We start from the raw sequence: 16,348 nt of genomic DNA on the forward strand, positions 1-16,348 counted from the left end.
TCGTGTTATGGGTTAGGCAGGAGGCCCTGGGGTTTGGCCGTGGGAAGGGAAAAAAAAAAAAAAAAAAGATTGATTTAAATCTGATGAAGACTGTGACTATGACAATGTCAGCCGAAACGGAGACAAACGTACGGTCTTTAAGAGTCTTAGTGATGAACTGAATCTGGTCTGAGGGAGTTCGGAAAGTCCCCTGGTGTTCCAGAATCTCAAATGTCAGTGCATTCAAAATCTTAAAAAAAAAAAAAACAATGGAAAGAATGTGTGTCATTTTTAATTTCAGTGTTTGTTCCTTTGGAAATTCCTACTAAAGGATACTTACAGATTTAAGAGTAATGGAGGGGAAAAATCCGTTGACCACCAGATGGATTTCTTGGGCCAGGTAGGACACGCGGAAGTCCTCTAGCAGGGCTTTTTTGCTTCCCAAACCGTACACCAGAACACTGAAGCCCAACCTGCATACACGGCACACGGATGAGCTGCTGGAATTTGCATTGCATTCACTCAACAGCTGCAACAAAGCCATTCAAACGTAACACTCACTGTAACTGCAGCATCCATTTACTGAAGTGCTTCCTGAGTTTATCGTGCAGCTGCTTGATCTCATCTGCATAACTGGAAGGTTTTCCATCCAAGAGCTGCACCAGTGTATCCTTTAACAAGAAAACACGCAGCTTAGGAACACCCCCCCAAAAATGTGACGCGACGTGGGTCAGACACTCGGACGCCGTTTCACACTGACCCTGTCGAATTTGGGCGTGTGTAAACGCTCAAGGGTGCGATCCGACGTCAAGACCTTCGAAGAACCGTGGGCCTCGAAATACTCCTCGACCATAGTAGGCCGGCCGGCGGTCTCGGAGGTGCTGCTTTTCCGTTTTTTGGCCGGAGTCTTGTACAGGGCTGCGGATAATCCTTTAGACTGTGTCTTACCCGGCGTCTTCGGGTTTTCCTTATATTCCTTCTTTGCTTTCTGCTCCCTCTCCACTTCGTCCACTCCATTCTCTTCTTCAGAGTCTGAAGGAGACAGCTCACTGTCGCTGTCTGAACGAAGGCTTGGAACTGAAAATATAAAACAGCTTTAAATTAGTGTACTCGCTGTCTGAACGAAGGCTTGGAACTGCGAACATGAAACAGCTTTAAATTAGTATATATCCGTTAATTACTAATGGGTAGACTACAGCACGGCTGTTGAAGATCTCCGTGCGTCTTTCTTCAATTCCTGTGTCCAACTAAACAGGCATGGGTTTTACACCAAGTACATTTAATTTTCACACACATTAAACTCACCTGTTATTCTCTTCCCAAGTCTGTGTGGTGTTGTAGAAACAAACTGGACCTTCTTGTCCTGTTAAACATGCATTAAAAATGAAATAAGAAGGTAGGGGGCGGGAAAAAAAAAAAAACAACGTTCGACTTCTTTTTGATGAACATATTAAAACAGCTTTGTCTTGCCATTCGCGGTGTCCGACTTTGACCTCTCGGCTCTGAAAACAAAAACAAAGAAAGAAGATTTAAGGTTGCACGTTTAACGACAGAGACCAGGAAGAAGAGGATGGAAAACGGGCAACGGACTCACCAGAGCCTGTTCTAGTTGGAGTCGAGGGTTGCACATGTGTCTTGCTGAATGTTACACTTTTCCCAGGGGTCTTTGCCAAATCACTGGCTAAGTTGAAAAAAAACACAAAAACCACCTTTAGAGAGTGTTTTATGATTTAAGCCTTATGTTTCCAGTGCATGTGAGTGTGTGTGTGGTGGTAATTCTTACCGGTCTGAGCCATGCTGTGGCTCCGCTTGATTTGTTTAAAAGTAAAAATAGAGGATCCAGTGACTCGGGACACACCATCTTCATCATCTGTAAACGAGAAAGAAAAAGTTCTTCTGGATTTAAAAAAAAAAAAAAAGGTCCATTTGTAATGTTTGTTTGGAACAGTCTAAAAAATAACAGCGAACGATAATGAACATTGGGGAGACCGTGGGTAAGTTGGACGAGATGTTCGTTGTTTTAAAAAACTAAACTTTTTAAGATGATAAGACAATGAGAATAGGCACCCAATTCGTCCTTCTTGATGATGTACTATTTTAAAAGGGTAAATAAATAAAAAGACCAGACATCCTATTTCATAATCTCACAAGTAGCCATACATTTTTTTTTATTTCTAAAATTTATTCAATTAAAAATGTCAATGTGAAAATATGAGTTTTCCCCGCGTGCCACTAGAGAGCGCTCGCGTACAACAGTTTGAGAACCACTGGCCTAGGGCACCAAATTGGGTTGAGCAAGCTTCATAAGTTTTTCAGTGCAAGCTTTGATTTTACCTACATGGGACTACGATAGCGTGGAAACTAAAAGTGAAGTGAAGTTTTTTTTAGTGCATGTGAAGGAAAATACTTTATTATTATTATTGATAAAATATTGATTTATTGATTGACATCTAAAAACTGTATCTATTTACAGTAAAGCCTTAAGAACTTCAATTGAATTCTTTAATTTTAGAACCAGTCTCTTGTTGTATCTATTTACAGTGAATCACATATAAATCCCAAAACATAAGATATTACTGACTACTTTCGGAAAACAGCACTGACGCAATTTACTTAAAAACTCAAATTCACAGTGGGCCAAAATTAAAAACTGGGACGAAGTCTTGGCTAAGACAAACTTAATATTTATTGAAAAATTGACAGTAATTCTCGTGTTTTCCTTTTTATCCAGATCTGTAACGTTTTATTTTTTCAAATGGAAACAAACTTTAGTTTTGCGTAAACACCGAGTCTGTAGCCTTTTGAGTTTCTTTTTAATGTAAATCTTTTTTTCACAGGTTTTGGTGTACGTGTCTTTGTGCATTACTCACCTTCTGTACCTAAAGCTTGGACATAGTTCTGCTCATCCAGTGCACCACAATCATTATTGTCTGCGCTGTCATTCAATGCTGCTTCCTCTTTGCTTCTGGTCCTGTAGGGACTGCTGAACTTGACCATCTTTGATACCAACGCTCTTCTGCTTTGGACAGAGGTGGAGAGACATACACGTCAAACATTACAATACAACAACAATACAATTACGACGTCAACAATGACCCATTGCATTCTGTTTGTACACTAAGGCTGTAACTGTGTACTCAGACCAAAACTTTCAATATAGAACGTTCGGTAAAAAAAAAAAAAAAATACACGTGTACAGACATGAATGTCTTTCCGGGTAAAAACAACAACACACAAAACGCTTCTCCTAGCAGGAATAATAATGTCTTCGCCTATTGCCCTTCACGGTAAGTACGCGTTTCTTTTGAGCGACTCAATGAAATAACAGTTTAAAGTGGTGATACAGAAGAATGCTGATAACAAAAAAAAATACCTGAAACAAAACAATTCAGTCGATATCGTTGGTATGCTGCGTAAAAGGTTCAATAACAGTACGAGGGTGGAACTAAAAGTATGGCAGACGAAACAATTTTAAACACGTGACGAGGATGGCGACCAATCAGAACGGCGGCTTCGACAAAAACACAATTTCCCACAACACTCTTGACCCTCACTTTGTTAATCTTCCGGTTGAAAAGGGACAACGTGTTGTAGACTGCTAATTTTCACATTTGTCAAAAACAAAAGTCTATGTACCTACAAAGTTGACAACCACCTAGTATTTTTTTTTAAACATTTAAACAAAAGACAGGAGTCTGTACTGGGTCACCAGTCACAACAAGGGAACTTATATAGTTTTTTAAAAACAATATATATATATATATATATATATATATTCACTCCTTTAATTGTTGATAATTACAAAGTATTTACTTTCCTCTTCGTCAGGGCTTTTTGGTGGATTTCTTGTTGGAGGGTATCTTTGTAAATGGCACTTGACTGAGATTACACAATTCCCCACGAGCACCTTAGGTCCATGGGGGCTACCAGGTGCCCCCGGGCACCATTATATATATATATATATATATACATATATATATATATATATATATATATTCACTCCTTTAATTGTTGATAATTACAAAGTATTTACATTTACGCATATATATGTATATATATATACAAATATATGCGTATACATATTTGTGCATGCATATATATATATACACATGCATATATATGTATATATACGCATATATATGCATATATATACATATATGTATATATATATACATATATATGCGTATATATACATATATATATGCATGTATGTATGTATTTCTGAATGTAATGTATATTGTTTCCTCTTTTTTATCCTTTTATTAAGTAACTTACTGTCCAGTTTCTTTCATTGAAACACTACAGGTATGTAAAGCCAGAGTCAAATGCTTTGGTTTGGTTTGATAAAAGAATCAATCTTGTAATCTATGTACATCTAAAAACTGTATCTATTTACAGTAAAGCCTTAAGAACTTCAATTGAATTCTTCAATTTTAATTTGAGAAAAACCAGTCTCTTGTTGTATCCCAAAACATAAGATAAAAGAACGCGTTTCGGAGTGTATCCAATACTGTCTGCAATGGCTGAATTAAGATCTGTAGAGAGAAGTAAGAAATGCAGAAAGATATATACTTATAATTGTTTTTATTTTTATTTATTTATAACAATTTGTTCTGAATCGTACAGTACATTAACTTAGCATAACAGTGGTTTCATAGTGTAGTAGATAGCACACCTGTCTTGCAAGCAGAAAGTCCTGGGTTCATTTCCCAGAGGAAGCACGTATCCAACTAAAGGAACTTTTTTTTTTGATTTTTGGAATGGTCAGATTCTCAAGATTCCGATGGTACCTAAAAGCACCTGGTGTGACTGCTGCAACATTACCATGACATCGTCATAATCTGTGCAGACGTGGCGCGTTGCATCCGTTATCAAGCTGCTCTGCTCCTCAACCTAGCGTGTAGCTAGCTGGCACATAATCATTTTCTGAAGCTAAACAAATAAAAAGATCATCAAATAATGAAAAGAAAATACATTCTCAAAGTTAATGCGACTTTACATATTTTCTAGCATTGTCTCTGTGTTCGCAAAGGGGGTCCAGATGCCTGCCCAGACACTAATGCCGCGGGGGGCGTTGGCATGGAAAAATTAACGACAGTGACAGGCTAAAAATTTAAATACTGATTCACTAGATAAAAACATACTTTTTTTTCATCTTTTGGCTGGGTTTGCAATTCACAGTATACTCTGGTGTGACTTCTATATTAAAATATAAAATTTCACGTTTGTTATTTTCAGACTGACAGCCGCTAGAGGGCACTCTAGGCTTTTGTACCAATATCTGCTACTCTTGTACAACTGAAAATTGACACGTTCGTTTATTTCACACTGACAGCCACTAGAGGGCACTGATGCGACTTATACCCTGGAGCAAATTTATAGTCCTAAAAATACGGTGAATCGAATCTGTAAATCATCAGAAAATTAACTGATTAAAGAGTTGTTCACCACCCACGAGTGGGTGTCCACCCTCCCACCAGACTGCCCTCTGAGTGCACATGGTAGATGGGATGCATTGCTGCCGTTGCGCAAGCCTAAAAGCGACCAAAACAGAGAGTTAGACAGGTATATATTAAGATCATAAGCTAAGTGCATCCACTTCAAATCATACTTACATGGTAAGGGATCAGTGTGAGCAGAGTGCCCAGTGGGTATTTGTCATAGTCCAGCTGTCCAGAGATGGGCTCTACTCTACCATGCTCCTGGGTCATAGACAACAACCTAGAAATTGTTTCAGCCTCATCAAGATTTTGGATGGATTTCAATTTCGATGGTTTCATTAAGTACTCACAGCGAAGACCTACTTGAGATTCGGGTGGCCTTCAATCACGGCATATCCAGTGGGAAGTTTTCCAGCACCATCTAGGCTGAGATTGAGGGAAAACAAAATGTGGTGAACAACCAAAATCAATTTCATTGTGATTTAATCTCAGACAAGTATATATACAAGGATGGTTGTTCAATACAGTGACATACGAGTATTTCGAGATATGAGCACGCTTACGGACACCGAAGCTAGGTGGCCAAGCACTCAGGGCAGCCCACCACATTTTATTTTATGTCACAGGAATCCTTATATACTATACTTTTTTTGTGTGTGTATGTCTCTATAGCCATTAAGAACATGTTTTTTCCATTGTTATTAGCACTAATAAGGGAGCGCCGGAACGGATTAATTTGCTATTTCTCATGGTAAAAAAAATGATTTCAGATCCGAGCACCTCAAGTTACGAGCTCGGTCCTGGAATGGATTTTGCTTGTATCTCAAGGTATTACTGTATATGTAAGGATGGCCGTCCGAAGTAACATTATTGTATTACAATCTCAGTAATATTGCTTGTATATTTGTATATTACAAATGTCAATTGACAGACAGCTCCTTATAACAGGTCTGTTAAAAAATAATAAAATATTTTTTTAAGATATTGGGCAATCAACGTTATAGCCAGACCATAAACCCAAAACTAGCTAAAGGTGCTAAAATAAGATCAGAGTGAAAAACCTGAGTGCGCTCCATCCACAGTCGACGAGGAACTGGTTCCTGTGAGGAGAATGGCCAATGATCCGCGTCAAAACCTTCACGGCCACATCCTTTAGGGTGCATGAACCTATTGTAGACTGCTGCACATCTACGACAGAACAAAAAAAAAATTGCCAAGATATTTTACAAGACAGCTAACTTGGTCAGACCTCCAGTACATCCACGCTCGTGAACTGACCGTAAAAGACATAGTTTCCGGGATGAACTTCACTGAGCTTTTCCATGTCTTTGACTGGGTGACTGCAGGATGGGGTGGAGCCAATGCTGGACTTACAGGTGATGCCAGCAAGTTTTAGTCTGCCAGACATTAATCACAGGATGAAAAAAAAAGTAAAAAAAAAAAAAGACAATAGTCCAGGTCAGTACCATTGTTCTTTGCTCTTACTTTTCCATGAACTGCAGAGTCAAACGTGTAGTTTCCTGAGCCACCTCTTGTATTTCCGTCACCCCTCTGCAGCCGTACGTGTTTCCACAGTGAGCGTACACTCCTTTCAGCTCCACCCCCCGTGCTTCTGCCATGGCCTTGGCCAGACGCAGTGCTCCATCATCGGAGTGCAGCACGCCGGCTACAACAGAGACCAACACGATTATACAGTATGCGCCCAGTAAAATCTGACCGGATGTAGTATTGAGTTCCACAGTTCACCTCTCCCATTGCCGCAGTCTAGTTTCAGCCAGACGTTCCACTGTCGACCGTCTCTCAGCGGTCTCTTTTTGAGCTGCTCCAGAGCGTCAGGATGATCCAGCAAAACTTGAAAAAGGTCGAGCCTCTCAGAAAGGGACGCACATTTCTCCACCTACGCACACATGCAACCGGAGATGTAGACATTTGGGACCGCTAAAAAAAGCTTAATATTGTTATTAAGCTCAGTTTTTATGCTCAATGGCAAATCGACCCAATTTGTGATGAACCCTAGCATCTAGCACAGGCGTGGGCAAACTTTTTGACTCACGGGTCACAATTGTCCCTAAAATTGAACAGGAGGGCCGGGTCAGGAGCAGATAGAAGGAGAATTCATGTGAACTAAGATAAATGACATGTAAAAGTCATGCATAAAGGCTAAAATGCTATTATCATTTTCTATGCCATCTAGTGGGGAAATGTGGGTATTGCAGGCAATAGAAGTATAATGATAGTATAAATAAATTATACCATTTGGGAAAGCTTGGCGGGCCGGATTAAAAAGCTGAACGGGCCGCATCCGGCCCCCGGGCCTTAGTTTGCCCATGCCTGAGCTAAACCCAGACAGTGTGTGCATTCCTCTGCTGCTCTATCTTTCCCAGGACGAGCCAAACAAGCCCATAGCTTTTTCTTCAAAAATCAATCAAGGCGGGTGAAGTGTATGGCTACGGAAGCACTAAATTTGGTAACGTGGGCATAGAATGAATGATGAAACATGAGAAAAACAATTATCGAAATATTTCTCAACAGTTCTTGTGCTGATAATCCCAAGTGGACATATTTACATATTTTCAGAAATCATGAGCTACTGTATGATACTGCGCAGATGCACGCCAATTCTAGACAATCTAACACTGCAGCTGTCTACCGGGTTTTCCTGTTTTTCAGCACCATAAAATGGGTAGCAGTAATAATGTGAACATCTTGACCAATATGTGTGTGGCTGTTACAAATAGAGCTTCGGATCCAAAAGTTATTGGACATAACAATAGCATTCTATTGTAAAATTAAGTAACCCAGACTTTAAATAGGATAGGAGAACCTTGTCAAACGGAATAGAGTATGCATAAAGGATGTCATCATATCCATGGTCAGCGTAGAAAGTGGCCTCCGCAAGTGTGGACACGACAATGCACCTTCGTGATCCACCTGTCATTATGTCAGCACATTCACTGCACACATAAAAACACATAAAAACATACTCAGGCTCGAGTTGGAGCCAGTAAAAAACACTAATTACACAAGCACTATGAGGGTGTGTGTGTCCCTCCTTACAGGGTTTTGTGAGTTTTCATGTGTGGCCGAAGCTGCACTCCTAGCTTCTGACAGCGTTCAATCATCTCATGGGCATTTTTCTTCACTTTCTTTAAATCCACCACCAGGGCAGGTGTGCACAGAGCAGACAGAGGGTCCCCTTCCATGTTTAGGGCACTTCTACAACAACAAAAAACATGTTTTTTTTTAATGCAATTTTATTTTTGACACGACCAACTCAAAATCATACAGATATGTTTAGTACTCAATGAACAAGGTAATACTTTATTTTTGGAAAATACTACGGAAATGTTGCTACGTATATCCGGTTACAGTAAATATATCATTATAAATATAATAAAATATTATCTGTATATGTCGGTATTGTTTTTTCTTTATCAGATTTGTATTCCCCCCGTCAAATTTGTAGGCTTAACAGTGACGCCATTACAACCATCCGTGGCTAACATGCTTGCCTGTTCGGCGCGAATTGCAATTAGTACAACACGTTAGTTATGGGGGGAAGAACATGATCAATAATCTATAGACGTGGAATTATTTTGTAAACCCGCTACGCTAGAAATTTATTATCGAGTAAGACGTCTAGTTTTTTTACTTATTCGCTTACCGGAAGCTCTACTTCTTCTTCTCTACTTCGTTTTACCAACCCTGAAGTTACACAGCCCCATCTGCTGGTCTCGTCTGGTAACACGTTACTTTTGAAGACGTATTCCTCAAGTAAGTTCTAACCGGGCATTTAATTTTCTTTCTGCAATAATTTGTTGATACCGTGGAAGCAGACGGTTTTATTTTCATTTTCATTTTATTTTTTTATTTTTGATCTCTAAATACAGTAAATGACTTATAGCTATGTATAAAAAGCAGTATAAGAAATATTGAAAAAACAAAAACAAAACAACTACATTCAAGTTTAACTTCTGTCTTCTACTTCTTTTTCTTTCGGCTTTGTCCCTTTTTTTCAGGGGTTGCCACAGCAAATCATTGATTTCCATCTCTCCCTGTTCTCTGTATCTTCTACTCTGACTCCAACTATCTGCATGTCCTCCCTCACTGCATCCATATATCTCCTCTTTGGTCTTCCTCTCTTTCTCCTACCTGGTAGCTCCATCTCTAACATTCTTCTACCAATGTATCCACTGTCCCTCCTCTGCACATGTCCAAACCATCTCAATCTGGCTTCTCTAGCTTTTCCTCCAAACCTTCCTGTCTGTGTTGTCCCTCTAATGACCTCATTCCTGATCCTGTCCATTCTTGTCACTCCTAAAGAGAATCTTAGCATCTTTAACTCTGCCACCTCCAGCTCCTCCTCCTGTCTTCTGCCTATTGCTACTGTCTCTAAACCATACATCATGGCTGGTCTCACCACCGTCCTGTAAACCTTTCCCTTCACCTTAGCTGACACTCTTCTGTCACAGATCACTCCTGACACTTTTCTCCAGCTGTTCCATCCTGCCTGTAGTCTATTCTTCACCTCTCTTCCACAGTCTCCACTGAAGTTGAACTTGCAATATAAAATACAAAATATTCATGTTCGTCCAAACCTCAATTAAATAATCCTACTTACCATAGTACATCCACAATAAACTGTGGTTTCTGGGAATTTTGATGAGAAATGTCTCCTGGGTGTGTGAATTTCTTTCTCAAATTATAAAAATGGCGATAAGCCTAAATTCTGTACTAATTTTCACTGGAATATTTAAATATACACGTCAGTTCGGCTAAGGAGTTCAATGAACTGTGGTAAATTACTATCAAATTAATTGAACCACCTTGAAGAATATACTACCGATATACAGTAATACCTAATTTCATTACAGCTAAAGATGTTTCGACCGCAATAATTTGCATTAAAACACTTTTTAACTATTTCCCATTTTGATTTATATATTAATGAGCTCCGGACTGCCCAGTGCAAAAAAACAAAACAAAACAAAAAAACAACAACAACAAACGCCCTCCCCAAAAACTGGGCCATGGCTCACTGTCGTACACAACGTATTTCAGGAAGAAGTTGGCGCCTGAAGCCCCACATCCTGTTAGCCTAAACGCTACACAAACTATGCGTTACACTCCATCTTAATGCTTTCCTTTTCTTTTGTTCTAACTGAATTAATCCAAAATGGACAACATGGGTACGTAATATCGCAGAATGGTTTATTTTTTAATCTGTGCATTATAGTGCATTGCAAAAAAAAAACAAGGACTAGCCGAGCCTAAACAGGCCTCGTCTAATCGCTGGAACAAGACATGCTTAGCCTCGACGCTAAAGCTGATTTTTAAAACGCAACACCAATGTCACTGGTTGGTTTATCAATTTCTATTGAATTTCTATTGAGCCAAGCTGTATGTGTACGGGCAAACAGCTAATGTAACACGAATTCTCCTCGTTATGCTAACGTGCTAAGTGGCGAACCTAAATTCAATTCAGTTGTGCGGCGAGTGTTTAGCCCCAGTTGTCAGCGTTTGAGCGTTGTTAGAGTTTGCAACGTTCCGTAATTGTTTTAATGTGTAACACGCGACTGCATAGTCATTTTGTATGGCCCCCGGGAGTTTGAAAAGCATTTAATAAAGTCCATGCAGAGTTTCTAAACCTGATCAATTAAATGTTGTTTTTTTTTAAATATTACACAGCAATGAACAGTATTTGTAACTTGTACATAAATACTAATAAATTGCAGAAACATTTAATAATAAGTTATGGAGTAGCTACATCTATACAGTCTACCAGTTACAAACTGGCTCTTAAAGGGGGACTATTGCTGATGTGGCGCCCTGGTGAAAAATACGTTTAGACCTTGTGTCGTATTGTGACCCATTACAATCAAAAGGCTGAATTTGATCTCTTCTACAATTTAGCAACCTGAACTGTTCATAAGGGAGGCGGTGTTAACCATTCATACCGTAAAATCTGAATGCTAAAATGTATAATTCCTACTACCAGGGAAAGTAAAAGAATTGGTATGTGTATGTTTTAATTCAATTTGTGCACTGTGAGGAAGTTAGGAGTGGCAGAAAAGTACATGCACATTGTGTACAAGTACATTGAGGATCAGAAGGACAGTGATGACGTGAGTTCAGCTAGAGATGCACCTATTGCAGTTTTGTGGCTGACTCTCTGTGTAAACGTCATTTGTGGCAAGACTCTGGTAAAGCTTTGTCTGAAAAATGATACAAAAAGTGAGCCTGGGGTTTTCCATGCTCACTGTAAAGTAACAACACGTTAGCTTTAGCTTATGAGCGAGCGCTTTATCTCCCCGTTCTTAACCACAGAACAGTGTTGACCGGCTTTCCACTGGTGAGGGCCAATGATGTTAAAAGCCATCCGATTTCAAAGACATAATGTATAACTTGCGGACAACACCATCCGATTTCAAAGACATAATGTATAATAACTTGCGGACAACATAGTTCCGCAATTTGGTTAGAAAATGGCCTTATCCCGTCTTAAATTATCTCCGCAGAATTTGTTCCCTTTTCTTCACTGGCACTCTTGGTTCCACCTTTACGATTGATGTCTGCAGCGATGTGGGAAGTTGTGCGTCAGCGTAACGTAAAGCACTATGGGAAACTGGAGGAGTTTGTTTCTATGGTAACCGACGCAGTTCCTGAACTTATGAGTAAAAGAGAAGGGAGGCTGCTCTCACTGGGATTAAGGGCAAGGGTAAGCCATTTAAAATGTTTGAATTTGTATGTAATAGGTTATTTAAAATCAGAAATACTTCTTAGATTTCAAAAGTTGTTGGTGTTCCAGCAATTGACAACAACACAAGGATGTTTTAAAAAATATCTTCTTTTTTTTTTCTTAATACCAGAGCATTTGAATAGAATGAAATTCTGTTAAGAATAGACTGCTAAAAAACAGACCATGCCTAATACAATTACTATACTCTGTAACACTAATTTTTTTTTTTTTCTTTTTTTTTTTTTTCCATACGAGGCCCCTTTTTTTTTTTTTTTTTTTTTTGCAGACGACTCTTGAGCTGTTGCGTTCTAAGCATCCTGAAGATCTCAAGGCTGTTGAGACCCACCTTAATCGAATTCAATCTACATGCATCGAGGAGGTAAACTATCTATCTATCTATCTATCTATCTATCTATCTATCTATCTATCTATCTATCTATCTATCTATCTATCTATCTATCTATCTATCGAAAATGTTACTTTTTTAATTTTAGGTTTTATTTCCTGCATTTAAATATGTCAGTTAATGCATTTGCATTTTACTCTTTGTCTAATTGGCGTCTTGTTTTACAGACCAATGATTCAATTACGGAAGCACCAGAAGCAAATTTCATGAAACTAGTCCAAGGCCTGATCGAAGACACCAATGGCCGAGAACATTTCCTTAAGGTAAGGCTCATATCATACCTAATGAGATGTAATTAAACATGTGTTTCTTCAAAGTATCCCGGTATTTTGTAATACAAATGTATCAATAATAATAATTAGTGTTACTGCGAGATGACCTTTTCATTTTATTTCGTTTTTATGTAATACAAATGTATCAATAATAATAAGTGTTACTGTGAGATGACCTTTTCATTTTATTTCTTTTTTATTTTTATCTGACAGAATGTGTTTCCAGTAGAGTATGGTCCTGATTTTGACACAGCACTGGAAACTTTAGTTTGTGAATTCTTCTCAAGACTGGAGGAACTCCTGCCAGTGCCAGATTTTAAACAGGTAGCTAAGAAATAATGAGCTAATAATAAGTTTAAAGTCCAAGTGTTGACTTTGTATTCCTGAATTACAGACCGCTTGCTGGATCAGTGCTGCCCCCTCTGTCCTGGAGGAGTACATGCAGTGTGTTTCAAGTGGCGAGGACTTGAAATTTCTTCTCCAGAGCAAACAGTGCAATGGGAAATTGGCGAAAAGTAACATTGGTATGTACATTTAAACAGCGAACGAATCAACAGTTATAAAGTGGGTGTCTGCATGACTATGACTTTGGTTAATTTCTTTCTCCTCTTCTACACAGTTCCGTTTCAGTCAGAGGATCTTCTCATTCCCTCCTTGTCTCTTCCTCCATCGCTAGAGGTAGCCATTGCTTCCCACGCGAGTGCTTGCGAGGATGAAAATAACGAAGTTCCTCAGATAGTCATGTTTGACGAAGAATTGTCGACAAACCCACCTTCTGCAACCGAGTTTCCCGAATCCCCCAAAAGGACTGAATTGTCATTGTCCCCCCACAACAGACCCCAACCGGGAATGCATAAATGCACCGAGTGCAACAAATGTTTCAAACATCACTCCGTCCTCATTGAACACCAGAGGGTTCACACGAGGCTCCATCCTTTTAACTGCTCCGAGTGTGGGAGAGCTTTTAGAACGGCTACGTTGCTGGCCGGCCACAGGTTGCGCAAGTGCAAAAACGCCGCATATCTTTGTATCAAATGCGGGAAGAGCTTTCCGACCTCGCTGGAAAAATTCAGGCACCACTGTCCGAAGCGTGGCCGTATTTATGACTGCGCCCAGTGTGGCAAGACTTTTCAGAAGTCCAGCAGTTTGAAAGAGCACTTACGAACGCACGTTGACAATCGACTCCTCAAGTGCAGCCACTGCGGTTCGTGTTTCTCTGGAATCAGTGACCTGAAGTATCATCAACAGGTCGATCACGATAAACCATACCAATGCAAACGATGCGGCAAAAGTTTCATCTCTTCCAAGTGTCTGACCAAACACCAGCAGAGGCATCAGGACGCGAACCAGGAAGTGGAACCTGCCAAAACGACCGGAGGCAAACACAGGAAAAGTATTTCGGTGCATCTGACTTCTGGACAATCGCTGTCATCGAGAAAGACTTCCGCCAAAACCGTCTACCCCCGGGGCGGAGTTATCCATAACTGTCCACTGTGTGGAAGGAGCTTCAAGTATCGCTTTGAATTTCTGGAACACCAGAGGTTTCACACGGCGGTGAAACCGTACAAATGCTCCCAGTGTGGAAAAGCCTTTCGCACCGAGGTTCACTTGTCCGGGCACAGGAGAAGGAAGTGTAACAACGCCGCCCACATCTGCAACAAGTGCGGCTGTCAATTCAGGTCTCTACACGAGCGCACCAGACACCAGTGTGTGCAGTTGCTGACCAGGTACGAGTGCTCTCATTGCGGAAAGACTTTCAAAATGGCTCATTTGTTGAGGAACCACCAAATGACCGAGCATCAACTCCCCTACAGCCCCAATCACCGCTTTAGGTGTAGATACTGTGATGAGACATTCCAAGGGATAAGCGAACTAAAGTATCATCAACGAGTTGATCACGAAAAACCCTATCAGTGTCAGGAATGCGGAAAGTGTTTCTTGTCTGAAAAATGCCTGGCCAATCACGAGCAGCGGCACAACAACGACAGACCGGAGAGCTGCCTCGTCTGCGGCCGTGGCTTTAGGAATCGCTACGACTTGAAGCAGCACATGCGCACTCACACGGGAGAGAGACCGTACCAGTGCACTCACTGTTCACAGTGTTTCTCCACTGCGGGAGGACTGAGGAGTCACACGAGGGTGCACACGGGAGAGAAACCTCACGTTTGCCCCGACTGTGGGAAGGGCTTCTCCCAAATAGGCGCCATGCGAACACACAGGCTCACCCACACGGGAGAGAGGCCTTTCAAGTGCACAGTGTGCGGCAAAGGTTTCACAATGGCACACAAGGTCACGGTTCATATGCGCGTCCACACCGGAGAGCGACCGTACGTCTGCTCGCAGTGCGGGAAAGCGTTTTCAGACGGAAGTGTGCTGAAACAGCACATGCTGAATCACTCAGGGGTCAGGCCGTACCAGTGCCACATCTGTCCAAAGACTTACACCTGTCTGAATCACCTGAGGCGGCATCTGAAAAGCCACTCTAACATGACCTGACGCTTTTTTTTTTTCTCTTTCCCACAAAGACGTACTCATTCGGAGACTTCCTTTGTATGAGTGTGTGCTGACGTTCTCTTCAAACTTAATCCAGCAATACTAGAGAAGGCGTGTTAACCAATGTCCAGTGGATGCCGATGCTGTTTGATTTGTTAATTATTATAAACTTATGCAAATAGTGCTAACTCTGCGGGCGATCAAAGAAATGAAATAAAATGTGTATTGAAAAAAAAGCAACATAATAAAATGCTGTGGCTGCAGAAATTCTAGTCCTGTGATTTTTTTTTGACTACTGCATTAATCCAACACTAGAGAAATGTTGAACACAATGTTGTAAAATGTGGAATACGTCGCACTGGAATATGAGTCTCAAACTGGAAAAATGAGATTTTCAAATGCTATTTGTTAAAGGTGACATGGTGCCCCCTATTGGCGTATGAAATCCGTTCAGCAGAGGTCTAAAATTTAGACCAATCAAAGCACTGAAACAAAGTGTTTAGACTACTAGTGTCTAGAATCTGAACTCACGTCCCACCTGCTACTGGAAGAAAAAGTTCGCTAGGGGGCAGCAGATGACCATGAACCAGTTCTTCACGCCGTTTAATCAGTCGAAGATGATATTTTCTCCAAAAAAATCGGATCATTCAAAAGCTTGGTGTATTAAAATGAATGTTGTGAAATGAAGGGCTTGTAACTGCACATTACACATTACATAACTGCAAAGGAAAAAAAACAAAAATCTGAGCACAGTATAAACTGTTGAGGAGTGGATGTGGCCAAACGTTTTCCTGCTCCATTTCCTGTCATTAAGTTTTCTTTTGGCGTGGTTTGGAATCTTGATTAGGCTGCAATTTCCTCATCCCCTGACCAAGCCCCAAATTGCTATCTATGGTGTTATGAAGAAGTTCAGTGAAGAGTTCAACTGCAGCGCAGCGAACACAGAAGTACGATTTTGAACCACCTTGGTCTTCTTGTACGTTCGCCGAGCCCCGGGGGCTGATGAGGTCATACACAA

At 40.4% G+C, this 16,348-nt stretch overlaps 3 protein-coding genes across 4 annotated transcripts in view; 1 reads left to right on the forward strand and 2 right to left on the reverse strand.

The window, feature by feature from the left end:
* orc2 (origin recognition complex, subunit 2) overlaps positions 1–3,433 on the reverse strand; it is a 5,662-nt gene extending 2,229 nt beyond the window's left edge. The window contains exons 1-10 of the mRNA XM_025052432.1: positions 3,353–3,433; positions 2,850–2,995; positions 1,763–1,849; positions 1,574–1,660; positions 1,450–1,481; positions 1,285–1,342; positions 740–1,056; positions 541–650; positions 320–452; positions 26–229 (exon numbers count right to left, since the gene is read on the reverse strand). Coding sequence (XP_024908200.1) covers positions 26–229; positions 320–452; positions 541–650; positions 740–1,056; positions 1,285–1,342; positions 1,450–1,481; positions 1,574–1,660; positions 1,763–1,849; positions 2,850–2,976 — 1,155 coding nt within the window. The 5' untranslated portion in view covers positions 2,977–2,995; positions 3,353–3,433. The remainder of the gene's footprint in view (positions 1–25; positions 230–319; positions 453–540; positions 651–739; positions 1,057–1,284; positions 1,343–1,449; positions 1,482–1,573; positions 1,661–1,762; positions 1,850–2,849; positions 2,996–3,352) is intronic.
* Positions 3,434–4,567: 1,134 nt separating this feature from the next.
* Positions 4,568–9,222, reverse strand: LOC103396229 (D-threo-3-hydroxyaspartate dehydratase). Of its 2 annotated transcripts, XM_008334238.3 has the most exons (10): positions 9,085–9,222; positions 8,478–8,636; positions 8,245–8,374; positions 7,167–7,317; positions 6,906–7,086; positions 6,699–6,817; positions 6,482–6,608; positions 5,784–5,846; positions 5,595–5,700; positions 4,568–5,513 (listed from the first exon to the last, which is right to left on the reverse strand). In XM_008334238.3, exons 2-10 carry the CDS (start codon positions 8,621–8,623, stop codon positions 5,424–5,426), a joined length of 1,113 nt encoding a protein of 370 aa, XP_008332460.1. In that variant the 5' UTR covers positions 8,624–8,636; positions 9,085–9,222; the 3' UTR covers positions 4,568–5,423. The 2 variants fall into 2 exon arrangements, with proteins under 2 accessions (XP_008332460.1, XP_024908347.1); XM_025052579.1 differs by lacking the exon at positions 9,085–9,222 and having other exon boundaries at positions 8,478–9,075.
* Positions 9,223–10,439: 1,217 nt separating this feature from the next.
* LOC103396228 (zinc finger protein 665) lies at positions 10,440–15,597 on the forward strand. The gene is made up of 7 exons (XM_008334237.3): positions 10,440–10,609; positions 11,939–12,138; positions 12,446–12,538; positions 12,733–12,828; positions 13,051–13,161; positions 13,232–13,361; positions 13,457–15,597. Exons 1-7 carry the CDS (start codon positions 10,597–10,599, stop codon positions 15,331–15,333), a joined length of 2,520 nt encoding a protein of 839 aa, XP_008332459.1. The 5' UTR covers positions 10,440–10,596; the 3' UTR covers positions 15,334–15,597.
* Positions 15,598–16,348: the final 751 nt, after the last annotated feature.

Source organism: Cynoglossus semilaevis, chromosome 20 (genome assembly GCF_000523025.1).
Source record: "Cynoglossus semilaevis isolate Cse_v1.0 chromosome 20, Cse_v1.0, whole genome shotgun sequence".
Classification (NCBI taxonomy): Eukaryota; Metazoa; Chordata; class Actinopteri; order Pleuronectiformes; family Cynoglossidae; genus Cynoglossus; species Cynoglossus semilaevis.

Excerpts from the sequence above, each read along its gene's own strand:
- LOC103396229 (XM_008334238.3), bottom strand. The coding sequence starts at position 8,623 with ATGGAAGGGGACCCTCTGTCTGCTCTGTGCACACCTGCCCTGGTGGTG. Across the intron at positions 8,375-8,477 it reads ATGAAAACTCACAAAACCCT|TGAATGTGCTGACATAATGA; the intron begins GTAAGGAGGGAC and ends TTATGTGTGCAG. Across the intron at positions 5,514-5,594 it reads TCACACTGATCCCTTACCAT|GCTTGCGCAACGGCAGCAAT; the intron begins GTAAGTATGATT and ends GGTCGCTTTTAG.
- LOC103396228 (XM_008334237.3), top strand. Across the intron at positions 12,539-12,732 it reads AATCTACATGCATCGAGGAG|ACCAATGATTCAATTACGGA; the intron begins GTAAACTATCTA and ends CTTGTTTTACAG. Across the intron at positions 12,829-13,050 it reads GCCGAGAACATTTCCTTAAG|AATGTGTTTCCAGTAGAGTA; the intron begins GTAAGGCTCATA and ends TTTATCTGACAG.